Source organism: Oenanthe melanoleuca, chromosome 5, assembly GCF_029582105.1.
Source record: "Oenanthe melanoleuca isolate GR-GAL-2019-014 chromosome 5, OMel1.0, whole genome shotgun sequence".
Lineage (NCBI taxonomy): Eukaryota > Metazoa > Chordata > Aves > Passeriformes > Muscicapidae > Oenanthe > Oenanthe melanoleuca.
Window position 1 is genome coordinate 7,349,464 of NC_079339.1, and position 27,734 is coordinate 7,377,197.

The 27,734-nt window shown below is 40.4% G+C and overlaps 1 protein-coding gene across 1 annotated transcript in view; it reads right to left on the minus strand.

Annotated features, from left to right (window-relative positions):
- Window positions 1–27,734, minus strand: part of SHANK2 (SH3 and multiple ankyrin repeat domains 2) — a 247,754-nt gene that overhangs the window by 16,808 nt on the left and 203,212 nt on the right. The window contains exons 17-20 of the mRNA XM_056493219.1: window positions 23,531–23,666; window positions 21,683–21,763; window positions 1,227–1,357; window positions 644–755 (exon numbers count right to left, since the gene is read on the minus strand). Of these exons, the coding sequence (XP_056349194.1) occupies window positions 644–755; window positions 1,227–1,357; window positions 21,683–21,763; window positions 23,531–23,666 (460 nt within the window). The remainder of the gene's footprint in view (window positions 1–643; window positions 756–1,226; window positions 1,358–21,682; window positions 21,764–23,530; window positions 23,667–27,734) is intronic.

A 27,734-nucleotide genomic window follows, 5' to 3' on the forward strand; every position in this document is an offset into this window, starting at 1 on the left:
CTGCAGAAAAGCACATTTTCTTTGAAAACTATGAACCAGGAAGACATTCTGTGCAGAGAAGCTGCTTTTTCCTTGCTCCATCCAGCACTCAACAAACGCATATAATAAAACAACTCAGAAACCTAAAGAATTTTTAAGATGCAATTGAAATTTAGGGAAGGGCCAGTGAAGATCCTATTGGGGGAAAAAACCTCATAATTATGCATTTCAAAAGATAACATTACAAATATGGCTCTTAACATAATTAACTGGGTAATACTAGGATAGTTTGAATGCTAATTTTACATCAGCATTTCTTAGCAAACTACACAGCATTACAATGCTTTCACCTCAATAACAAGGAAAAAAAGGATAATATTTTGGCCTTATGTTTTACAAAAGGCTTGTACTGATCATTTTTTTTTTTTTGCCTTGTTAGAGGGAACATTCTAAAGAAAATAACCAAATAATAATTCCATACTTGCAAAACAGAATGTGGAAATTACATCATCTTACACACAAACTTCTTTTCCCTTGAGCTTTGTATAAAGATTAAACAGCCACTCACTGGGGTAAAAATGTTGGAGAAACACACTTTAGGAAAGAAGCAAAGTTACTAAAAGTATGCTATTAATGAACAAAACCATACAAGAGAGGCTTTTACCTATAGATTTTTGTCTTCTCATTGTACCCCGAGGTATACCCAGAAAAGGACCTTGAGGGCTCCCTGGGACAGTGGGCGTCATCACTGCAATACCCTGTCTCTCATACATGGACTACAAAAGAGCAAACAGAAACCCCAATAGAATTAAAGCACAAAAGTCTCCCATGTGGAAATAATACCTCATCCATTACCCTTTTCACTGAGAATTCTTATGGAAATTAATAAATCTAGGGGTATTTTTGGAGAGGAGGAGAAGAGAAAGGGAAGGTTGGGCTTTGTTTAAACACTCAGGACAGCAACTGTAAGTGGAGTTTGTTGATATCATTTACAAGGCAACAGCTTAAGGTGGGTAATGGAAAAGTATGTCCAAAATGCAATAAAATCAGTTACTTTTTTACCTGCAAAGTTTTTTAAGGTTAAATTCTGCAATTAAATGATGCAATTTCAGAGTTCTGGCATTTAATTTTTAATATGTGCTATAGTATTAATGTCAGTTCTTCCCTTAAAAAGCATTGGGCATTATTTAATCAAGGAATTAGATACATCAGAAGGAATAAAGCAGTGCTTCGTGGCTGCCACTCACATTCATATCTGTAGCTGAGGGAAAACATCTACTAGAAGGCCGCTGTTTTATAGTTGCCACTCTGGAGTCCACAGTTGCATTGTCTGCAATTCTTGATGGCTTGGAAACTGGCACTATTTCATCCACCTTATCTGTAATATAAAAGCATTCAGTAAAATAAATATCACTTGTCCAAAGAAACGGAAAAGTTAAGTATTGCAAGGTCAAAGGAAGAGATTTACTTTTCAAAAAAACGCAAAGAAAAAGTTTTTTTTGGCATTTTAACAAGGCAATGCTTGAGCATCATAAGTCGTGCAAGCCGAGCACTTTTTATTGCTGCTACATAACATGCATGCTTTAGTTTTAAGCCTGCATGCATTTAATGTTTACTTAGTGTGACTCGAAAAACAATCCTCTTCTTCAAACCTTCAAAATGTGAAGGGAGAATATCTATATAGAAATGGAAAGAAGACCTTTAGAAATAGTGAATCTGTACAGCACTGTTTCAAATAGAGATAAGCAGACTGTACTTAGTCATCAGAATTTCAGTGATATTTTGGACAATAACAAGTACTCCAGAAGTGCTCTTTTACACCTATTCTCCTTAAGTAATCACATCCTGATTTGTTCACACTCTTGAACTTGTAGGCTAGCACTGCTAAGTGCATCTATGTTTAAATGAAATTTATATGCATTTTTGTTTGGTTGGTGATTTTTGATTTTTTTTTTTTAAACTTCTTTTAAAAACTGGACAGTTTGGGAATCGTCGTGGTCAGAAGCAGACCAAAAATAGGCAAAGTCTAAATCTGAATGAGAATTTGGGACTCTGATCTACTGCATGATGTGATGGTAAAATACAGGGAAAAGTTTAACTAAGATATTCCAAAGCTGAGTGCTGGTGTTAGCCCCATCTCCAAATTTGGTCACAAACAAGGTTCATCAGCATTTAATACAAAATGTTATTCCCTCACACTGAAGACCTCCAAGTACAGTATAATCAACTAATTGTTGCCTGACAACTCCTTTTTTTTTTTTTTTTTTTTTTTTTTCCTACTGCTACAAAACCAAGGCACAGAGAAATTAAATCACTAGACCAAGCCTTCAAGAAAATTTGAGTTTGGAATCTCTGCTAGAATCCAAACTGAAATCACACCAACAGCTTTCCTTACTACATCTTCCATTGCATTTGCTTGCTGTATCACGATAATTTAGTGTCTTTTCCTTTGAAGTTTCACCAAAATTAGGATTAGTTGCATAGTCTGCGGCATTTCTGTGAGTGCAACAACTCAGCCTGGCTCCTAGGCTTCCACAACACGAGTTAAAGCAATGCTGCTTTTCAGCAATTAGCTCCATCTCCCAAATAATTTATTATTTGTCAAACAAGTATAGTTACTTTATTAGGATACTATAGACTATAAAAAACCCCAGGCTTCTGGTGATCTAGAGCTGGTGTTACTATCCCAAATATTGTATTAAGGGATTTAAAGTTTACCTCTTGCTGGAGAGCAGCGTGCTCAGAGCCCTGGATATTGATATGGATGGGAATAAGGCAGGAGGAAAAGAACTTTTGATCCTGTTAAACAGTAGATCTGGGTGATGCAAGGATGATATTTTACACAGGAGAAGAAGAGAGGGAAGAACTTTTAGCCTTTGAGTTAGGAAGAAGGTTGTCCTAGAAGTGGATATTTCAGTGTCACAGAGGGTCAGGGAGCAGGCAGGAAAGGAAAGGCTGAGCAGTAAGCAGTAAGGTGAACACTGCTGAAAACTGTCTCACAAGAATAGTGTTGCTGTTTCAATTGAAGTTAGCATTCAAGTCTTTTCATTGGCCTGCTTTATTTTTTTCGTAGGTTTTAAATCATCCAGTGGAAGGAGAAAAGGAAAAAAATCTTAAAATCATCACATGTATTCAAAAATAAAAACCAACTTCATGTCACATTCCATAAGGCTTTGTAATACAAACTTCTGAAAGAAAAAATATCTGCACTTCTGCTCAGCAAAAGGCATCAGAAAGCAATGGTGTAACCATGAACATTTACCCTATACAACAAAAATATGGCTGGACTGCAGAATGGTACTCATGGGGATCTATCAGCAAGAGCTTCAGCTGGGCAGAGATTTCCTCTTAAGGCTCTCCCACCCTTGCTCTCATCCCAGAAGCCAAACAACTAATCTTTGGGATACAGAAAGAAGGGAGCCTTGTAAACTGAAGCACTCAAAATCTGCACATGAGAAACAGAAATATGCCATGTAAGAAGTGATCCCCTTTATTTTGAACAGACACATGTAACCAGATACCCATTCAGACAACAAAAAGCTACAGGGAAAGAGTGATGAGGCCATGACAGACACTTGAAAAAGCATGAAAATATTTGTTAGGGATGAAATATACATACCCTCCAACTGCACTTATTTTGCTAGACAACCCTAAAAGTCAGATCCCAGTTTTGGATCTGACCAAAATATCAGTTGGTATCAATTCTTAAAATCATCTACTATTTCCATGTGGGGAAAAAACGCCTGATTTTGTGTGAGTTTATTGCAGGTTTCTTGTCTTGCAGGTTTTTAGTCCTTCTCACCCTATGGCTGCTCCCATTTGCCACATTTAGCCAAAGCACTCGGAAATGGGAGAGGAGGGCGGCTTAAACCTCGAGCTGCTTTGCAAGGAACTCTTTAGGGCTTCCTTGTGTGGCACTTCCAACAGCAGTTCCAACTGAGTTTCTTCTCTTGCTCAACTGCCCTTGGATCAGAAAGCAAAGGTAGAGTGGAGGTTGTAATTTTGGAGCTACTACAACAAAAAATGTGAGGCCACAGAAGCAGCCAGCACGTGGAGACTAATCCTAAATGGCGACAGCTACATGGCGGGTCCTGTGGGTATCATCCAAATCTGAACACCTGGCCACAACTGCCCCACCCTGCTGGAATGAAAGCACGACGTGAAACAAAAATATCCTCACTGCCTTATCCAATGTGCTCCTCTGGCCAAGGAAATGGACTGGCTGAGCCGCAGTCAGCCTCACTCAGACTCATCCCAGAGAAAGAAGATGTGTTGGGCCAAACCTTCACTCGCCTGTGTCTCAAGCTGTTTGTCTCCACAGCACCAGAGTGCAAACCCCTCCTGCACCCACACCACATGTTCCAAATATACTCCTACTTGAATCATTTGTCAGGCTCACTAATTAGCTCTCCTCCCAACCTTCTTGTGACCTCAAATACTCTGCAGCATGCACTCCTTGTACCAATGAGAAGGGAGCTCACAAGCTCGTGCTGGAAATTCTCTGAGGATAACTTTACAAATAACCCTGGCAAAAGAGAGAGAAAAAAGTCACAAAAAGGATGCAAAAATTGGCACCTGCTGTGAGGTATGCTGACAGAGTGGCGCAAAGAAGCCTGCCTCCAACAGGATTTTTAAAATGCAGCTGGATGAAGGTCAAAAGGAAGGAATGAGGGAAAAGCCTGCACTGGAGGTTGGCCATGCCAGCTGCATTTCCTCCTTGAACCGGTTGTTTAGCAGAGTACAGCTACAAGCACACACGCATACACACTTTTACAGGAACAGTTTGTGGCTGGCTAGTAGAGTAACAAACTCTGATCTGCTTCGCTCTGAATAACCTCAGCCTCGCTGGAAGACAGTGAAGAGGAGTCTACATCTCAGTGGCCAGAGAGCAGGGCTTAGTTGTAGTCACAGAAGAGGATTTCTAGGCCTACGATTATTCCCTGGCATTTTCCATAGAAACTGCTCTGCACCTTCCTGAGAAGTCACAACGGTGTGTTGAGAGTCAAACACAGGAGCCATGCTACACCTGTGAGAGAACCTGTCCCCACAGCTCCAGGGGCTCCTGGGAGCAGCATCCTTCCAGAGAACTGTCAGGAATACCACATGTAAAAGCCAGTCTGATGCCTCTGCATGCATATAGCAATTTGAATGCCACTATATTAAATTCCCCCGAGAGAGGCAGCACCAACAGATATAAAGTAATTTATTGCCAAAGTGTGTTTCCGTCTGCCCTGTTGGGTTACCAATGGGATCCGTGCCCTGCTCAGGGTGCCAGCCCTCAGGAAATTGGATGGCCTAAAGGCACAGAAAGTAGTTCTCTTTTATCATGATGTAGGTTATGTCTCTGATGAAAAGCTCTTAATCACAGACAGAGTAGTACAGTACCCAACAGCATGGCATGACTTTTACGTTCTCAAGAGGTCTGGCTGCTAGGCAAGTTGTTTTTTTTTTTTTTCTTTTTCTTTAATAATTAATATCTGTGATAATTACAGGGGACAGTCTCCTCCTAATAGATTTGTTGCAGGAGATGGCTCTTATCCCCTTAGAACCCATTGCTTAGTGACTCCTGTTCCAAATCCCCAGACTCTCTCAGAGGAAAAAGTATAATGCTGCCCATCAAGCCACCAGATCCATCATCAAATGAACTTTGAAAACTAGAGTCAGGTGCCCGGATAGATCTGGTGGCACATCACTATACAGCCCCCAAAAAGAGAAATATGAGGTATGATCCTGGCAACATTACTTATTGTACGACATAGCCAAGACATGTGGATTAGCTCCACCGAGGGTCTTAGGAAGTGAGCTGGTGAGACCCACAGAGGATAAGAATGGTCATGATCCAGTACAGGCTATACCCCAACACCTCAGGCTGGCATGCCAGAAACACCAGGCAAAGACTGATCGAACACAGTTTGGGAGGCGAGTATTGCCAAGACCTCTATACTTACCACCAGGTCCCAAGTGCTTGCTCAGAGGGGGTGGGATAATGGAGAAAGAAAACTCAAAAAACAGCTGCCTCAAGAAATGACTTGTATTTGTAAGAAAAGCAATGAATGCCTGGCACAGAGTAAAAAAATGCTCATATGAAGTTAAAGTGAAAGAACAGAGGCAAATGTTCTTCAAATACCAGCAGCACACATCATTAACAGTGCAAATATAAACTACAAAATGTTAGACTAATCTAGTCAGCCAGAATACAATGTTAGCCAATGTAGGAAATGATTGAACTCTGCCACCGATGGCCTTATGGCTAAGAATTAAAAGGACAGGCACATTTAAAAAAACTCTAAAAATCCTATGGAGTGGTTATTTTTTCTTCCCTCCCCCTTTTGCCTGGCGTGGAGGCATGGGCAGCGAGGCCCTCTCGGTTATGGCTCTCTGCAGCCGGCCACTGCGACAAGGCAGAGTGGCCTGCGGCGGGTCACGAGAGTCGCTCGTCCCTTCGGCCCCTGGTAAGCACACAGTGGAGGATGCCACTGCGTCCTCACCAGTCCATGTCGAGGCACACGTCAACTCGACATGGGGGGTGGCTCTTTGGGAGATGCGCGTTTCAAGGACCTGCGTCCTCGGCTGCTTGAGGAAAGCTAAAATCTCTGACAGGTAGTTATGGATGGCTCTTGTGGAGGTAGCCACAATGCCCAGCTGCAGCTCCATACGGCCCATGGACTGGGACATGAGACCCATGGACTGTGCATGCTCCCTCTTGATATTTTCCAGCAGCTGCACAATCCTACTGTTGGTTTCCATCAACAGCTTCTCTCCCTCTGTTAGCTGGGGCTGCCCTCTCCAACCCCGATCCCTAGTGACAGGCTCAACACCGCAGCGCTCTTCATTCATCTCATCATTTCCCTCCTCCTCAGGAGAGTCACTTTCAAACTGAGGAGTCCTACTGAGTGACTGATCCCCGGGAGACTGTATGTCCATGGTGCACTCCGGAGTCCGCGCTGGCGTTTGAAATCCCTCAAAATCCTCCCCAACGTTGCTGTGCGTTTCAGACGAGGACAGCGGCCACTGCCAGCTCTCTGTGGTCCTGGCTGGCGAGTCTTCATCAGAGGCAGGCACCGAGGATTCCTGTTCTTCGGCCGGCGTGGACAGCGAGCTCCCTCGGTGATGGCTGGCTTGCCCCGAGGATCCAGGAACCTCCCCATCTTGCTCCCCAGTGACATCTGGCAATCAAATAGAGGAGCAACAACCACTGTATCTGAGGCCAGGCAGATGGAGGTATCTACATGCATTGGACAACACATAGAAAGAAGCCAGTTGGGAAGCCAGAGTGTATGTGTTTGGGCAAACGGAAGGGCGGACTAAAGTTTAGTGACTGCATCGGGCACCTGGCAATTGGCGTCATTAAGCACTTTTGGTCTCAATGCACACTGTCCTGTACCCAGAACACACACAGCCATGCTTCATCCCAAGGCAGGAGCTACCAAATTCCCCTCAGCATGACTGTGACAGGAAATGTCAGTGAACCTAACGAGTAGCTCACCTATGCACTGCAGTGGTGATGAGCTCAGGGCCAAGGGTCCAATTGAGTTTCCTGGGGTGCCAGATGTGCTCCACCACTGGCTGAGGGCAGCCCTTTGTTGCTCTGAAGCACTGCTGGCTATCTTCACTTTTGTCCGACGTCTCACGCCACCCCCACCCAAAATCTCTCCCAAATCACTGCTGCAACGTGACGGTGGCCATCCATAGGATTATCCCGTGAGCAATGCCCTCCCCAACATTTGCCAGATTTTCCTTGCTCTCTTCTCCAAACAGTAGGAAATGCTATCTGAGGGCATTGCTCACTGGGATCTCTTTGTATCCTGGAAATGAACTGAGTTTTCCCCTCCCCTGGCTACCTCTTCCCTTGTCTGAGGGTGTGTGGTGGAAATCTGGGTGCAAGTGCTTCTCCATGGCAGCTCTAGAGCAAAATGCCCTCCCAAATAGCAGGAAAGCCTTGAGATTTTGCACCCACAGGAATCACTAGCTCACAAGGGAGAATGATCTGCCCAGCTCCGTCCTGCACTGCTCTGTATTACGTGAGGCTGTGACTGGGACTTCGTACACTTTCAGTTATTTCAGATAAAAAAAATGAGTCCTCTACATTTTTTTTTTTTTTACTTTTTTTTTGAGGGAGGCCGGTTTGGTCACGAGAAATCACCCTGAGCAGTGTGGCTGAAGGAGGCAGCCCAAAGCCCAAAGCCCTGCATTCCCCATGCTCAGACAAGGGACGGTTGAGAGAAGCACTGCTTTCAGAAGGGTTGTGACCCAACCCAGCTGCTGCAGCTCACACCGCAGTAGCCTGAGTGCCAGATCAGTGCTGTGCCTACTCTCTGGCATCCCAGTCTTGGAAAAAGCTTTTTGAGTGTTTTTAAGGATTAATTCCTGCTTTTTGAAATACTGGTCTTCAGGCCTCAGTGGAAGCTGTAAGCTTGTATCTGCAAGGTGTTGATGAGGTCATGTTAAACCATACTTTTGGTTCTGTTTATGAATCAGGGCAGGGTTTTGTTCATTTTTTTAAAAAATTATTTTATGTGAAATATAATGAAATGAAAAGCTTTTTCTGACAGACCCAAGGATCCCTCCTCCTATATCTCAATCCCTGTCTACCACAATGTGGTACTCATTATTTCTACACCCATGTGCCTGCAATATTATGGTGCTCTAAAAGGGATTCTGTGTGACTTCATTGAATGACTTTTAAGTGCTAAAATAATGGATATTATTCGTGCATTTAGCATATTCACTACTTCAAAGTATTCACATTCAAAGTATTCATAGTCTCTCTGTGTCTGGCTGGACTGTCCAGTTGCATGTTTTATGGAAAGTGAGGATGAAATTGTATTTGTAAAAAGGCATGAGCTCCTTATGAAAATGAATTTTAGGGACAAACTGTCATGCAATCATTGGCTCTTCCACTTCATGGAGATTTGAAAGGGACTATATATGAACCTAACTAAGAACTGCTTCTTCCTTGGCAATTCTTCTCCTGCTTTGTCTAATACAGCCATAGCTGCATTCCTTCATTAGCAAAGCTCTCTTAACAACTACAGTGTAGGACCATGAAATTATTTCTCAGCATTTTCCTACTTGAGTACACATGAAAAAAAACAAAACAAAAAAAAAGAACAAAAAAACAGGGGACCTACTTTTACCACACAAAGCAAACACACACTTCAGTTGAAGCCTATGGAATTAGAGTGAGGTAAGGGATCATAAATACCCATTCTGGCAGAGCCACTGGTCATACAGAATGTCTTGGCATTTCTTTTAACATGTCAACTGAAAATTCCCCATATTTGAAAACCCCATTTAGCTGGCAAGTGTTCTAAACAGAGCCCACCTAACAACTGGCAAGTAAGTAGAACCAAACTATACTGGAAGTCAAAAATGAAAGCAAAATGAAATCAAAAACCTCCGAACTCCACATTGACTTATGAATACTTCTGTAGTCATTCCATTAACACTGTGTCTGGTTTGTTCAGATTCAGGGAGACCAGAACACATTTGTTATTTGTGCATGTCTACATATTTGCCAGAGGCTCATGAAGCATTTCTCTGAAAAAGCGCAATAATAAATTTTTGCAAAATTCCTTATGTCCTATGAAATGTTACCACTTGGCATCCTCCTAATCAGTCTTTTCAGCCTTTCAGAGCTGAAAGAACAGCATCTGGCAATCAGTGACCAATGACACAAATGACAAAAAGCAAAGAGTCTGTGAAAACCCCTAGGCAGAAAGTTAATTGCGGAAACTCTTGGCGAATACTTCTGAATAATGAATACATGCACAGGCTTTAGGTTAGGTTGGTAAATTTGGCTGGCAATGAGAAGGAGGAATAATCATCACTGTTATTTGTAACAAGGTGTTCAGCATCTCTCAGCAACTCTGGTTTCTGGAAGCTTTGGGAAGCATTGGCATGGGGCACGGGGAACTGAGGGTGTGTTACAGGCATGGCCTTCCACAAACTTTCCTTCACTAAGGAGCAATTATGGAAAAATTGCCTGGAGGTCACTGGCTGACACCACCTGGGTGAACATGTGAGTCTCTGCCCAAGAAATTAATTCCTTGGTGACCAAAAGCCGCCCTAAATTCTGGGCGCTCCTTGGCCAGATTGGTTGCACCAGAACCTAGGCTGGGGCTGTGAGAGAGGTGTGCCAGGCACAGCAGGGGCATTGCAAAACTGGGTTTAGCCAGAAACTGTCCTTATCTTTAAACAGCTGACAGAGTGACCTCAACTAACTTCCTTTAACTCTTTGGAAAAGGGGTCACTTCCAAAACAAGAGAGAGAGAGAGGCCACTACAACTGTGAAGTCAAAATCGGCCATGGATCAAACCATGCACCAACATGGCTGACCTAATTTGGTTGTTCATTTGCTTTAAAAAAAAAAAAAAGAAATCTCTTTCTTTTCAAGCTTTAAATACAGTGTGCACAAAGAAGCACAGCTGGCTTCCTTGGGTGTGAAGCAAAGGGAAGAGGTCAAATTCTCTGATCTTTCTAGCAATTTCCACCTGACACACGATTCCTACATGCAGCATTTTGCTCACAGTGATAGATATGACTTACAGGCAGTCACTTCTGTCTCTTACAGGTATCTTTATACCAAGTGATAGCAGCCATCAAACCTGCAGCCTCTAAGGTTCACGTTCCTAACCTCATGTCCCTTGCTCCGGTGGGGCAGGACTTCCATCTCCATCTCTAAATGGCCAAAGAAGGGACTCAGGAAGGAGCATGAAAATGGACTAAAGGGAGCAGAAACATCTGAAAGTCAGTGACCCACTGCACTTCAGCTTTAGTGTTTGATCATTGTGGGTACTACGCAGCTATTTCCAAAAGCCCCTTGGGATTCACAGGTTTTGGAAGGCTGTTTCTTGTTTTTCCTCAGTGACTCTTTTGTGTTTAAGGGGGGGGGTCCATGCAATAGGAACTGGTGAGCCTCCACCAAAGTCCTGGCTATCTCCCTTTCTCCCCTGTTGGACATGTTCTCTGTTTCTGCAGAGGAGCAGAATCTGCCAGACAGATCCTCTGTTCCTACTGTCTATCCAGGTGTTTCTCTGGGCTGACACACAGCCTGGTCTGACATGGTGGATCAGCAGGTGCTCCTGGAGGCCACAGGAGAGCTGCTCCAGGTGTGCCTGCAGGGAAGAGCTGTGGTTTGCCCCATCCTGCCCTGAGCATGCTGATCAAAGCCAAGTTTATTCCAGCCTTTAGGTTCATGAATATGTCCATTATTTTGGAGCACTCTATACCATGTAGTGTCCTTGCACCACAACGTTCGTTACCACTGAGAGTCCTTCGTGTTGGTCATTAGGCATTTTTAGGATTGTAGCAATTACTGGGAGGAGATACACAGAGGACTACTGAATGGTTGATTCAGCTTCAGGGGTAGAGGACTGAGACAGAGGCCAAGAACAGAGCAGGGCTTTGGATATACACAAACTTTAGACATCAGAAGTATTTCTTTAACTTTTGGTCACTGAAGAACATTTGAGATTTATGCCTGTGTTGTGCCTTACCTGCCACTTGGACTGGCAGCTGATCCCTCCCCTGAGATGTGCTGCTCTTTAAGAAGCCCTCCTTTTGAAATCCCACCATTCCTGTTTCACCTCTGCTACCGGATCGTTGCCTTTTCCATTATCTTTCCTTTTCAGACTGCCCACCAGCGGAGCTGCTCAGGAGGGCTGGGGCACCGTCTCTTCCTGCTGACAGACAGGTGGGTGGAGATGTCCCTTGGCCACAACAAGTGGGCCAGGAGCTCAACAACAGCGGGAACACAGCGGGGGAGCTTCCCAGGCCCTGCCTCTGCTGCTCTGGACCTGGGCCTCTGTCTGTATCTCATCATCCCTCCTGGGGTGGGTGCATTTCTCAAACTGCTTAGGTACCAAGGTGATAGGTGCCTTGTAAATACCTAAGATAGATACAGACAGAAACTGTACCAGGCACATTATGCAACACTTCAGACAATGCCAATGGCACCTCAGTGCTGTAGGATCACCCACCTGGTCCAGCATCTGCAGGCAAATACTGGGCACATGCATTTTTCCTTTGGAAAAGTGATGGAAACACAGGACATTCATTCTTCTTTGGTGGCAACAGGTTTGGGCACACAGCCCTTAGTGTCAGGCACTGCACATGCAAGAATTTTGTTCCATCGCCTTCTCTAAATACGAGTTTGCAGGTTTAGTTTAATTTCCTCCGTTAGCCGATAAAATTTGTTTCCTTGTCAATAACTGCAAAACTGGTTACAGAAGCAGCACCGAAACTAAAGGGGTGGTCTTCATGTGTGCCTATTCAAAATGCACAGAGGTTCTCTTACACCACACAAAAATATGGCGCGGTGTTGCTTCGGTATTTTGAATTCAATTTTTATTCCCAATTTCTTTTAAGTACAAGTAGCTTGTTATAGCATGAAGACCAGGAGTGATTACGCATGTAATTAAGTTTCCGTGTCTGGGAAAAATAACAAAAAACAAAAAACAAAACAAAACAAAACAAAACAAAACAACAACAACAAAAACAACAACAAAAAACAAACAAACAAAAAACCAAAACAAACTCAAAAAAACCAAAAAACCCCAAACAAACAACAACAACAACAACAAAAAAAAAAGCCCCCCCCAAAAAAAAAAAAAAAAAAAAAAAAAAAGGAAAAAAAGAAAAAAACCAACCCCAAACCAGCATCAAAATCAACTATGTGAAAATATTTGCACTGCATTTCTTTTAGGTTTTTGGCAGTTCCATATATGCCAAAGGCCTTGCTCCTTAATTTGTAAAAGAATAGCTGGGAAGTAACTGGATAAAAATTTCAGGGGGAATGTCTGTGGGTGGGAGAGCTACTAAAGGGCAATTTGGGCAAACAGTGGGTCTGAGGATCTGGACAAGGCTTTCAAACAACCAGATGAACAAAAATTCTAGACCATCTTCCCAGTGCTAATGGGCAGGTGAGTACCTACTAATTTCAAAAGAGAGCTTGGTCAGACAACAGGAGGTCATCTGATAATGTTGCTTGGCACAGAAGCAATTTCACTTGACAGTGTCCCTGGGGGAAAAAAAAGGTGACTCCTCTTTGGTTAAAATGGCTAAAAATGGATCTGTGCCCACTGAGAAAAAATGGCTTTCTTTTCAGCTCTTCAAACAGGATCAGATGTGTAAAAATTCATCAAAGTCCAAAAGTAGGTAAAGTATAGCAAGGCCTTCGACACACCACTGACCATTTAAAGACTAGACTTAGCTAAAGCATTGATTCAGAGAAGGAACATTAAAGGTAAAGTTCTAAATCCAAATTTTTTGTTTGTGATCAAAATTAGAGGAAAGAAACAACAAGTTCAGCCTACAGTTATGTCCTGTAAATGTATAGTTAAAAATATACAGAAATGGAATGACCTGAATTTTCATGTGGACAATTAGGCTAATCTTCATCAATCTGCCACCACTATATCTTAATCTGGAATTACCTTCTTCCAGCCTCACCCCAAATTAACAATTTGCAGGATTGTGCTTTAATCACAATGCTCAAACCACACATTTACCATACTGCAAACAACAGGCAGAGAATATTACTTTAGCAGTCAGCATAATGAGGAAATAATAAAAGTGCTTTGCAATACAGTCAAACATAAAGGCACTTGAAACACCTTCCTTCTATGAAAATTAACTAAAAATATTTGTCTGTTCTCTGGGATGCCATAAATTCTACAAAGTACTCTAAAATAAAATAAAAAATAAAAATATATAAAACAAATCAATAAAACATAAAAACTTTAGTAACTAAAATGAATCATTTAACATTATCTATAAATACATTACATGATTTATGAAAATGCTTTGTAGGCATTCACAATAAAGAGCTCTCAAAACTTTCTTGGAGGAAAGCCTTATTTGTGTTTCTAGGGCTGAAAATAGCTTCACGTTATTACACACAAGTCACATTTACACATTATAACCACACCATCTAAAGTAATTTTTAAGGAAGACAGAAAATGTATATGTTCAAATTCCTTTCTAGAGATACAATTTTCAAGTACCAGCTCTTTAACAGCATGTTCATTATTAAGGAAATAATGATACAGGCATTTAAAATACACCTGCAATGCTGAAGCCTTGCAATTCAGCCTACCTTGAAAGAGGAATGGTCATTGTCTAACAGTGGTTTCTGTTCAAGAACAAAAACAAAGCAGAGAATATAGTCAATACCCACTCCTACCCTGCAAGCCAGGTGGAATTTAAGTGGCAATTTGAAGTTCTGTTTAAGAGACAGCATTTGAAAATTTGGCCTAGTCACAAAAGAAAGGCAATCAAATCAAAGAAACCAAAAAGAAAGTGGAGGATCTAAGACGCAGCCTTCTCTGGTCTTACACTTAACTCTGACACTTCCACACCGAGGGGAAAAACCAAACAAACTATGAGGAATTATCTAAAAACATTTATTTTTAATTAGATTAGAAAATAATTAACATGGGTATGTGAACATTTGAAGGAAAAAGAAGAAAAAAGAAATTGCAGCAAAGGGAGTTTTGAGATGAGGGAGATAAGTCCTTCATCTCCCTGGCTCCTGAAAAAGAGAGAGAACACATTAAAAGTGCTGAATGAGTTTTCCACTGCCCTAACTGTGCCATGTTGGGAAACACATGCAATTTTAACTGTTCCTCAAGCCTTCATGATTTTGAAAATGTGCTTAGATATTAAATTGATAATATCTGAGCATAGTCACACTCACATAAACCAATGTATTTAATGGGTCTCTTTGTAAATGCTACAAAACCACATTTTCTGTAACACTTACAATTCCTTTTCCAACTTCTTTTATACCATTGTCTTGTTAGGCTGATGCAGAAAGGTTTTGAAAACCTTTTCAATTACAGTCCTGTAATAAAGAAAAACAAGTATCATGACAGGGCGCTACATCCTCAAGAATAAGCTGATATATTCAAAACAATAACAGTGTAGATGAGAACACCCACACAGACTCAAGCAGCCTCTACTCAGGATTCCCATTTCCAAAATGTTGAAGCATCTCATGAAAAGTAAATCCTGGTCTGAAGAAGTCTTTAATACCCAGAGTTACCTACTAAGTTTGGATTCTGTGGCACAAATTGCTAACCAGCAAATTGCAAAGATATTTTTCATGGAAAACACAGGTTTATTATTGTTCCCTTTTTGAAACATGTCAGTTTTGCATACTTTTCTCTCACAAAGTGTTTGAAAAGTACTTATATTGTAGCCATGTCCTAATCCTACACTTACACTGCTGTGGACTCTCCCAAGTTACACTACAACCCATAAAATCTGCAACCTCGCTGCACCAACCATGAAGGGCTGGCATTTCTTCACACAGAGTTGACAAATTCTACCCAGAGTCACTGCTTTCTGCTGGAGATAAATGACAACCCGATGACAACCTCTTCCTCATTACTACACTGCCACCTCATCAGAATTTCAAATATGTAATGTGAATCAATTACTTACAACAGATAACCTTCAAGAATTCTTCATGAAGCCTGATGCCTCTTGCTCTTATCTTCTGAAATAGTGTCTGGTGAAGATCTGAAAATCTTCTTCCTACAGAGAAGCACTGCAGGTGCTGGGAGCTATCTCAGGAGCTGCAATGGTGAGCACTCTGAAAGTTGCTTTGGTGGTATTCGCATTGTTCCCTGCAGACAAATCTCCATCATCAACTCCACCACAGTGAAACAAAAAAAGTGAGTTTTCAACCCAGACGGCTTTGGGAATGGTCTCTTCAAACAGAACAGAACACTGTGAGCTAATCCACTGCCTGGCATTCATTTATATATATTTGCTCTGCAATTTCATTGTTTCAGATGCCATTGGAAGGTGCCACCTTTGAAACAATGGACAACATGAATGGGATGAAGTGGGAATGCTTATTGCAGACAGAGCTAATAATATCTGTTTTGAATGCCATCAACTGATATTTTTCTATTCAAATGCCGGTCAGACTTGATGCCAGGTAACAATATTCTGTATTGATGATATCAGTTATTCTGTATCTGTGAGGTGGTGATAGAATCTAAACCCTTCAAAGGAGAAAATCCTTTATTTGCAGTAGGTACTGCAGCCCACACCAAACCCCAAAGACCAGGACCAACACATATACTTTATCAGGATATGGTATATATCAATATTTTATATTGATTACCATATCAAATCTAAGAACAAACAAAGCACCACTCTGGCTTACAACCCATGAGACACTGCCAGCAGATTTTTTTATTAATGCAGAAGGATTATTTATCTTGTCATTCCCATTTCTCTGTGGAAATTTAACCTGCTCTATTCTTCATTTTGTCCCTTCTCTTAGAGGATTTTATATTAGATATTTTAAAATTCAACATTGTGGACTTCAGCTTTCACTGAAAATCCCAAATTATTCACTAAATCAAGCCAATTTCCTAGCAGCAAAGAAAGCTGAGGAGCAGGAAACTTTTAAATCATGTACCTAGATATTTACAGATCTTAGCTTATGGATGTGTTCCTTAAGGATCATATAATTTTAAAATTCTCCCTCCACAATGAGTTACTCATAAGTCAAAACAAAAACTTAAAGAAAAGCCATTTAAAACCAAGCTATCCACCCGCTGCATAAGCTTATTATGAACAGAGTTAAATTTAAAGTTTTAAAATATTAATTTTGAAGCTTTAATGATACCTATTTTCCTGTCGTGATGATGAATATTATGACCTCAATTTTTTCCCTTAATCTTTCCTTTTCAGAGTATTTTCAAACCTTCATTTCAATTTGCTGCAGAAATATGCTAGTTATTCTTCAATATTAATGGAATCACATTTTAAGTGCTGCCTCCAACAAGTTGCTGCTAGAACTCTTGGTTTACACATTGCCATAACTTGCTCATACAATGGTTTTTGGAAAACTACAAAGTATAAGAAAGAAGACTACTCCCCCACCCCCATCAGGTATCCCACAAAATCCAGAAAGTAGTTTGGAAACACGACCACTCCACACATGCATTTCAAGGTTGGAAGCTATCTCTGAGTCAGGCAACTACTGCAAGCAGAAAGTGTCACAGATGAAGTTAAATTTTAGCAATTCATGCTTTGTAACTGCAGTAAAATGACAGAATTGGCCATGCCATACTGCTCCAAACCTAAGCATTTTATCACCTTTTCAGACACAAGTACTTTATCTTCTGTCCTGAATATCAAAAAATACAGCCTATGTCCTGTCCTGCCTTCCTTTTCCCTGCTCTCCCAATAAACCAGAACCCATCTCCAGAGATAACCAACAAGCTGAGTCAGACAGAGCCAAAGAAGCCATTATTTTTATCTTAATGCCTCCCTCATCTCTGACCCAGAAAACTGAATGTTTGGTTGACAGTAGACTGTAAAACAACACCAAGATTTTTTTTTATATGCTGCCAAAACATATTTTTGAGTAGCAATGTGGTTTATTCTGCCATATTCTCTGAATGGAGAACAGCAAATATCCCTAGCTGAAACCTCTGGTAACCACCTGGAAGGAGGTCAGGGAAGAGCAGGAAAATAAAGAGTGGAAAATAACCCAGTTCTGTCCTGTTAAATGTAAAAAAGGAAAACCTTCCTTGCTGAGAGAAGACACTGCCTAGATTTCCTTTCCATGACACTGAACCTCACCCAAGACCAGGACATAGCCTGTTTTTCACCAGCTACCACCCAGGGGCTCAGGGAAGTGGGATACTCTTCCTTGGAGACTTCATGAGAACGTGGAAGTGAACAGCCCCTGCTCGGGAGAGCTCACAATCTAGGGAAGCAAAATGATATACAGGAGCATGGAAAAAGTACAGCTCAACACAAACAAAGTCTCTACACAAAAATACATTTATGAAAACTACTAAAATAGCACTGCTATTTCTACCTGCCCCCCTGCCTCGCCATCAGTACTGGAATGATTGCTCAGTGGGGATCTAGGGAAGGTGGGTCTTTAGGAGAGATTTCAAGGAGAAGGTGGTGGGTGGCCTCATGAATCAGTCCAGGAAGGGCACTCCATGCATACAGAACAGCGTGGAAGATGTTCTACCGGACAGAGCAGCATTTCTGCGGGTGAGAAGCTCAGGTGTAGTGTGCAAGATCCCTGATTCCTGAGACAGACACAGTGTGGGCATGGGAGAACGTGTGGCTGTTCGGGAGACAAGCGGGATCACTAACATGGGACTGCACTGGGGTGTCACTGGCCACTAAACCTCTGTGGCTGCCAGTCAGCATAGGAACTGTAAGGAGATGAGATGGAAGGGGTTGGAGAAGAGTCAGGTGTAGAGAAGGAAAAAAAAGGCAAGGTGAAGGAAAGGAGACAAAAGGAAGAAATGCAGGGGATATTTTCGAATGTGGTCTTCTGTTTGAGTTTCTTAGTGTGTTTGCAATTTATTAACTAAATAACTAAAAAAACATATACAAGAATTAATGTACATTTGACACCATAAAATAAACTGGACCATATGCCAACATTTACATTGTTATTATCCTTCACTATGAAAGGTGAGAAACGGGTTAAACAAGAGACAAAATGCTTCCCCTTACCCTTCTTCTTCCGTACTGAAGCTTGGAAATAGAAAGGGAATGAACTGTGAATCAATTCTGAAGGTAATTTTTAAAATGCTAAATCCTTGTCTGTCATTTTGAGCTCAAACATTGCCTTCCCTCTAAGACGTCAGTCTCTCCCTGCTCACCTCTACTAAACAGGTGTCTCTCAAACCACAGTAGATAAAATCTGCTTTTGCCAAACTGTTCTTATTAGGGTTTATGGTAACTGCAAGGAATTTCTCCCCTGCAGGTATTAGGAATACATGCAGAATTTTTTTTTCTAAGTTCTTTCTTAAAAACAGTAATTGGGGCAACTTATTGATACCAGGGCTGTCAAACTATAAAACTAACAAACTAACATCAAGCATTTCTAAATTTTTGCAGATTTAAATGGAAAGGAATCATTAGCACACTGTCAGCTTTTGGATTAATTAATTTGAAAGAGAACAGCTCAGATGGTCTGCTCTGTATTATGAAGAACAGAATAGCTCAAAACATGTCAATAAAACTGTAAGTAGGGTTCAGAGCCAGGCAAAGGAAGTGACTGTAATGACTGCAAGATGGATAATTATTTTTTTGAATTATGTTTACCTCAGCTAGAAGACATTACAAAACTATGCACTCTAAGGGAAAACAAATGGGGAGTTTCTCTTTGCTTTTTTCTTCTATTACATAACAAGGGACATTCAATAAAATTAAAGGCATCACATTCAAAATCAATAAAAAGGAAATACATCTGTACACAGCACATAATTAGCCTGTGGGATTTTTTTGTCACGAGACATTGTTGAGATCATGAGCTTCTCCAGTTCAGGAAAAAGGGTTACACATAAGTATTGATAAGAACATTCAAAGTGCTCATTTATAGGTACTTCCTATTTGGTTTGCACATATATGGCATGAAAGAAATGCTCATTCATTAGGGAGTTTAATGGTTATAAAAATGTGGGTGCTCTCATAGCTCTCACAGATGTCCAATATATACACAAATACATAGAGAGATCTGTAAGTTGTAGATAAATACACACATACAAGCTGTGTTATATGTCAAGAGAAAACTTTGAACTGATGATAGGGAGAACATTTTCCCTGTGGAAGCTTGTTCAGTTGCTGTGCAATTTAAGAATTCTTGTCCTTTCTGGTAACAGCCCTTTTCCAGGATAAATATGAAAATAGGTAGACAACAGATGCTATTTGGAACAGCAGTCACATCGTTTGCGAGGGTGGCAAATGTTCAGAGTGTCACAGAAGTGGCATTTACAGACATTTTTTAAGAATTAAGCAAATTTTTGCCACTACTCCAGCTTTTCTAGGGGACAAACACCTCTGGAACAAGGCGCAGGATTATTCCTCAGAACAGGATTCCTGCCACTGCAATGTCTGCTCCATCTAGATAAAGGTATCAATGGGAAATGTGCTTAAAAATGGAAATATGTCCCATGGCTGCTTGTTAAAGGAGTTGCAGTGGTTTCCGCCACTTGGTGAGGGCAAACAGCAGAGCAAGGGCCACAGCCTGAGCAGAGGGGTGGGAAAGCTAAAATATGATGGCCTCCACTGGGGACATTACTATTAACAAACTATTCTCCCTTGGGAAAGTGCTGTTTCTGCTTTAAGACCAGTATCTCCTGTGGAAGACTGAAAAGTCAGAGAAATAGAAGAATATCCTCAGCTTGAAAGCAATTGGCAGAAGAGGATAACAAACACGCAAAAATGGTGCCTAAGTATTGCTGTCCCCCTGAGAAAGGTGGTTGATAAACCTGCAAAGTTTTATGAGCTCTCAGCATTCCATGAAAGAAAAGCAAATGTAAAACACCCAGACCCACAAAGTGTGCTCCAAAAATAACATTTTATGTTTTAATCCTTGAAGAAAAATGATGGAGCATTTACAAGCTGTTGATAACCTCGAGTTAAGCTCCTAAACTTTCTTGTACATAAAAATCAAATTTTCTGAGACCTGATGGAGCTAAATAATTAGACTGGGGTGGTTTTTTTGGTCTTCATTTGGTTATTAGACCATAGGGAAGACACTACCCACTTCAGCATCACTTTGCTAGGAGACTTCCCACTGGAGTTACGTGACTTGACTCACTAAAGGATTGATGGGGTCCATCTGCCCCAGAAAACACTCACTTACAGGGGAAAAAAAGGGGCCACAAGGCTATGATTTGTTCCAGTTGGCCTTCAGATGAGTCCATGTCAGGAAAACCCCAAGATTAAAAAATTAAGTATTTAAATCACTGTAGAATTACATGGAAAAATGGTTTTATTGTGTGGATTATTATAATCTATTACTCTGCAGTGATGGATGTGGTTGGGTTTGTCCCTTGCTAAGCACGCTGTTTTACTGTTATAGCCACACAGAAATATGCACAGGGCTTTTCTCTTTTTATATATGATTTATTCCTATTTTCATGTTTTAAATCTAGCTGCAGAAAATCTACCTTTTAATGACCTAACAGATAAAAACCAGGAAGAGAAGAACAATTACCTTCCTCATTTCTAGAAAATGAATAAAAATTCCTGAAGAAATATGCATATCTAGAATGTAGATGACTAAACAAAGGAATCTAAAACCATACTTCTCAAAATTACCAAATAAAAAACTGAATGCTCAGTAATTTTTTATTACCAATAATGAGAGGAATTAAGTTTATATCATGCACAGAAGTCAAAGTGATATCATAATATGCACTTTTTCAGACCAAATGAAACAAGTTGAAGTTGAAGCTGCTTTAATACTGTCAGCTTTTAACAGCAGCTTCTGGCAGCTTACCTTTATCCACTAATGAGAGGCCACAGAAATTTAAAATAAAACAATATTAGATTAACTGAAAATTTAGAAAGCAAAGCTAATAAAACACGATAAAGCATTATTTTATTTTTTCTTTTTTTTTCTTTTTCTTTTTTTTTTTTTTTTTTTTTTTTTTTTTGGTAGATGTGCCAAACTTTGATGATGCATAAAATGTATCAACATTCCCTTGCGCAGCAGTAAAGGCACAAGTCTCCACAAAAATCAGTCATGCGAGTCATGCACATTTTGAACTCTCCAAAGATGCAGCATTCTTAAAACCTCCTCTGCTCTAGACACTGTACACAGTGCAGCTCCCTTCATCAATTTCACACAGAGACATATAGATAGATATTTACATCTCCACCAAGCCAGCATGCTTGCCAAAAAACACTTTCTTACCAAGCTCTTCAAGCTCTGAGGTCATGGACTTAGACCGCAGGGTCAGTGCAGTGGTTGGAGCTCGCTTAGGAGGTGGTGGCGCTGTGCATGGGACAGAAAAACACACAAGTGTCAGCCAAATCACACCCTCTGGAAGCCCTATGCTCACAGCCACAACTCCATATCCATTTAAAAGAATAAGCTCCATGAAATAAGGTGAGAATAAATACCTACATGCAGAGGAAAAAGCCCTGAGATGCTTTTCATGGACTGAATTTCTCCACTGTTTCTGGCTCTAGCGTAGGTTGCTTGACACATCCGCAAGCTTTTATGTAATAGGATACATAGAAACATTTAAAGCTAAATAATTGTCCACTTCTGTTTCCTAGCAGGAAAAGGGCTTTCTAGAGAAAGGACCTCGCAGCAGTGGTGCCCCTTCTGAGAAATATGCAGGGCTAAAAATATCCTGGGCATCAGCCAATCTCTGGCAGATTAACTTAATCTTTGGATAAACTGTTCAATCTGAGAAATACAGAAAAGAACATTCAAATGTATCTGAATTGTTAAGGTGACTCTAAGGGAAACAAGTGATACTCAGAATATATAAGGTTCTAAAATATCAAGGCAATAATCTAGCACAGAAACTATAACCTTTAGTTGTAGCGTGCTTTGGTATCCTGATAACAAATATTTCTGGTGGTCAGAAAAGATCATCTCATTCCAAGCCCCCTGCCACAGGCAGGGACACCTTCTACACCTTCTACTAGGACCAGGTTGCTGCAAGCCCCATCCATCCTGGCCCTGGACACTTCCAGGGATGGGGCAGACACATATTCTCTGTACAGCCTGTGCCAGGGCCTCATCATCCTCACAGGGAAGAATTACCCACTAATATTTAGTCTAAACCTGCTGCCTTTCAGTTTAAAGCATTGCCCCTTGTCCTGTCACTACATTTAAGGTCAATATGATCCATACCAAAAGACAAAAAGGTTTGTTTAAAATTTGTGAACAGTAAATTACTGTTCATCAAGCCAAAAACAATGCACGACCATGCTCAGACATGATTTAGTTTAATACAGCCTTCCCCCTCCATCCCACAAGCTGGTCTCACTCTTTTTAAAAAAATATATATTATTTTTAATAAGCAGTGGAGGTGAAGACACTTCCAGCACAGACAGAAAGTTTTAGTTTCATGGAGCAGGAGTGAGTCCTGGAGTGCCAGCTCCTCACCTGCTCCCTCACTGAAGAGCTAGGTGTGTGTGTGAGAGAACTCATGGGACAGTGGGAGGAACAGGAACTTTCAGCAATGTGCTGCTGCTGTATGGAACACCAGTGAGCAGCAGCAATCTTTCCTGCTTAATGATAATTATGAGGACCTAATGACTTCCCAGCATAACTGGGAAACCAAACTCAGGGGCATCTAAGGTGAAGGAAACAGTGTACATTCCTCTTTTTTGGGGAGTGAAGTTTTCGCAGTGGCTTTTTGAATGAGTGTGTGAGAAACACACTGCTGAAATACCCCATCTCAAGTACATTTGAAAGTAATAAAAGATCATCTGTTCTTAGTGTTTTTCCTCTCCCACTACTGCAGGAAATTTTACTAAAAGATCCTCAAACATACACAGGTGAAAAACCCAAAAAAATGAACTTTAACGCCAAGCATGACAATAAAATATTGCTCTTTTGGCCACACGTTAATGTCTTACCCAACAGAATTAAATCACTCCAAATTAAACAAGAACAGGGCATTTCAAATTTTTGAAGCAAATTCTAATAAATCAGAATTTAGAGAACAGCTATTTCATGCCCATACTTGGTTTTCTGTGAAGGAAGGGGAGGAGAATCCATGAGGAAGAGAGAAAAATGTACCTTTCTTCCTTGCTGTATCATCTGGGTCAAGATTCCTGGTTACTGTGACAACCTTCAGCACAAGGTGATTGCCCCCCTGTCGAATCATGTTCACCACCTGCCTGTGGCCAACCTTCACTACATTCTCATTATTAACCTGCACAGAAAGGAAGGAGTCTTTTAGACCAAAATGCAGAAAATTTTTGTTCTATCATTTTTATAAACAGAATGTGGAAGGAAGAGATGAAAACAGAAATTCTAGTTACTGCCTTTTAATGAAAATATGTATTTGAGGAACAGTGCATAGCTGAGATGATGACCAGCAAACAAAGGTATTCCTCTGGGAAATGCACATCTAAATAAATTCAACCAAATCCTGCCCTTTACATATTTCATTTACAACAACTAGTGTTTTCCTTCTGCAAGTTTCTGGAATGATCTCTTGTCCTGGAAGCAAAAGCAACAGGGCCACAGCAGGCCCAAAGAGTGAATTAAATACATGAAGCCCTGAGAATTCAAACTGCACTGTAACACTCAGCTAAAGGAAAAAAAAATAGATCTATATATATGTACTCTCTCAGTAATTCCTAGTGCTAAATCATCCTTTTTCCTGGATATGTCTTTCCATAATATCAATTAATAGACATAGAGGAAAGCAGAGGCATAAAAACTGTAAATAAGCACGGCTAAAAGTAATTTATTTATTCATTCAATCTATAAGGAGTCACTGAAATTTATCTGAAATTTGAATGGTGACAACATGTAAGACTGAAGTGCTGCCTGTGCTATTTGAACATAAAGGATACTGAGGAATGGAGAAAGAGCTGCTGCCAGGATACATGCTGGGAAGTTGATCTCTCTCCAAAATTCCACTGACTCAGTAATATTTCACTGAGATCACTCAATGCCTTCCAAAACGAACAGTCATTTTCAAAGTAAGTGTTTTTAGCCTCCTCTATTTATTCTGACAGACTGGGCATCTCACACTCTAAAGGATTTACAGTCTAGAGCAGAATCTCATATTAAATATTATTGCCATTTAGCAGAACAAACAGCACAAGCCACCCCACTCCAACTTGAAATCATTTTTCCATCCATTGTCTGGAAGGAAAACCTTCCCTTTTTTCAGGCTTCAGATGAGCCAAAATGCATTTTAATTAACCAAAGCATTGGTAAACCAGCTTCTCAGTAGAGTGCTGCAGTTGGAGCCTACGGGACGAGCTGTGCACTCTGTGCCTGAGCTCGAGGTGCTTTTGAAGAGGCTTTTTTAGTTCCATGTACAGTGACGTAGGAGGAACACATGCTGAACATCCAGACCTGTTGAGCAGGCAAAGATGAAGTTCTCTCATTCTGTAGGTGGAGGGTATAAAAGAATATTGATTTAAATAGGACTCTTGCTGTTTTACTTTTACACCTCCTTAGCATCTGGTATTTAATTCCAAGAGATATTTATTTAGCTGGACCAATGGCATCTAAATTTAATCTGTCTAAAATACTGAAGCAAACAGTATTATCCATTTACTTCTGGTTTCCTTCCAGTATTAAAGCCTCAACCAGGTAATTCTTTTCCACAGGGAAAAAAAAAATCATGCAATTAAGATTATGGAATATACCCACTCTCTTTTTCTGGAATTAGATTTCAAGCCAGTAAGGATTACAATGTAATCCCTAATGCTGTCAAAAAAGAGCCCTCCAAATAAATCAAAAGTCAATATTAATCAAACACATGTACACTTCACTAGTGTAAAGTGATAAATGTGTAATATGATAAACAGCTTATGCAGCATCCCATCTGTTCCCATCGTTCTGTGCAATGATATTTAACATTTAGAGCAGGAGCAAATATATACAACACATTTTTTTAAAGCTGCCTCAGAAACAGAACTTGTAAATGACTGTTTATAGCAGCTTTGTTGAAATGGCACAAAAGCTGGGTCTGAAAAGATTTTTCCAAAAATAAATAAAATAAAAATATTGATAGGAGAGCTGGAGGTTATTTAACTCAGAGTCTTACGGAAATACTAGAAAACAAAAGAATCATGAAACCAGCAGAGCAGAACCTCATCTTCACAGTCTTTAGTACTTCAGGGGGTAAAACTGGAGCATGATTACAAAGCAATAACTTGAGAATTGTCAATAGTCTATAAGGATTTCAGTGACATTATTTCTTTTACTCTTCTTCAAAATTTCATCCAGAAGCCAAATGACTGCAGGAAGGGTCATTAAGCAAGGAGACACCAGAGCTCAAGCAGGGCTGTCTGACAGTTTTAGTTTGATATTATTCAGCAAAACTTTTCCAGGTGTGAATAATTTGAGGCAAATCTCTCTTGACTTCCACTTCAAGCTTTGGCAGGGGGGAGTTTGTAAAGCAGTAAAACAGATATCCATTCCAACTCAATAGGAATTAATTTCATAAGAACCTGTACCAATTCATTTCATAATCACCTGTGTTTTTGGTATTAAATGTAATCCACTCCTTAAAACACTCAAAAACTACTTTTTCTTTTAGTGGCTAAGTGTTTGGAAGGAAGCTCTAGAAACAAAGGCTAAAGTTGTTTTGCAGGCACAAATTTGTCTTTCCCTCTTCTTCAACCCAATCTTTCCACATATTTTCTGCATTCTTTCAAAACCTGAGGTTCTTATTTTCCTTTACTATCCCACAAAATGTTCCTGCACAGAGATTTTTTTCCTTATGTCCTTCATAAATAAATGAAAACAGATAATAGAAACAGACATGTGAGGAGGCTATGTCTGTGCTACATCAATGAAATCTGGTCATCCAATAAACCAAATGCAAGGAAAACTGTCCCTTGGGACAGCCCACAGTTTCAACAACTCCTCTCTATCCACTCTGGACTGTTGGGAAAAGCCTCAGAATTCTGTAATTTTGAAAATTATTCTTTATTATCATCTGGTTACTGAGCAGTGGAATGGATATTACTTTGAGATAATTTATTTATGAAGTAATATGATCTCATAGACTGAATGTCTTTAAAAATAGTCTAAACAGTCTGGATAAAAGGATTTTTTTCTGAAATGCAGAGTTATGTAATGGATTGAAAAATAATATAATGCAATATATTATAATACAATGCAATATAATATAATACAATAGCAAAATAACCTGCACACTGTAAGCTGGCAGATGCATGAGCTGGAACACATTCACCAGAGCAGCCTTACCGTAGGAAGGTGCAAAAGGAAAAAAAAACAAAACCACTACCAGATAAAGATACCTTTGCGGACTTTGTTCTACTAATTAAAAAAAAAAATAAATTGTTTTTTCAATGCATCATCCTAATCTTTCCCTCAAAACATTCCCTCAGTGGAAAAGGCAGTCAATCATTTTTAACAGTGATTACACAGACAGAACTCCATCATTATGTTTGGAATGCCCATTGGTGGAATGGTTGAAGTTGGGAATGCACATCCTCCCAGAAGCAGCTTCTCAGAAGCTCTTCCTTATCCACTGAACTACTTGAAACAAACCCCAACAAACCCCCAAACCTGTTACACACACTACAACCCCCAGCCTCCGGGTTTTTACAATCCACCCTTTTTGATAAATATTTCACACAAACAAACCCAATTACAATTTGTACCAGTGAAAATAAATAGCCCACAAGTGATTTTGCAGGCTCAAATGATGCTTCTGCATTTCAAGTAACCACAGAGCACGTGGCATTGCCTGTCAGCAGCCAGTAAGAGTTTCCCATCTGGAGACTAAAATGTGAGAGGTAGAAAGACACAGTGACCCAGACATTTTTGGAGAAGTTATTTGCACTCTCAGTAAACTCTAGTGCCAATCCAGGGGTCACCCACTGAAAACCAGCAATGGGTTGTGGTGTCTGTGACCATACTGGGATGGGCTGGAGCAGCATTTAGCACAAACCAGCACAAATGTCCCAGATTTGTACCTGACAAGCATATTTATTTTACCCTCTAAATTCATTCTAAAAGCTGGATTTAACAGGCTCATGGACAGCACAAGGGTACAAATTGAATCCAGAAAGGCTTCTGAGAAAGTAAATTTGAGCAAATTCTCTTGGCAGCATACTTCTCCCTGAGCATCCCAGGAAAAGCCTGAATCCAGAAATGAGTGCAGAGGCAAGTTAAAAAGGTCTAAAGCCAAAAGATGCTTTGGTGTAATGACAGTTTATGTGCTTACAAAATGCATTTCACCACAAATTATATCAAGATTCACTGTCTCAAAAAGCTAGCACAT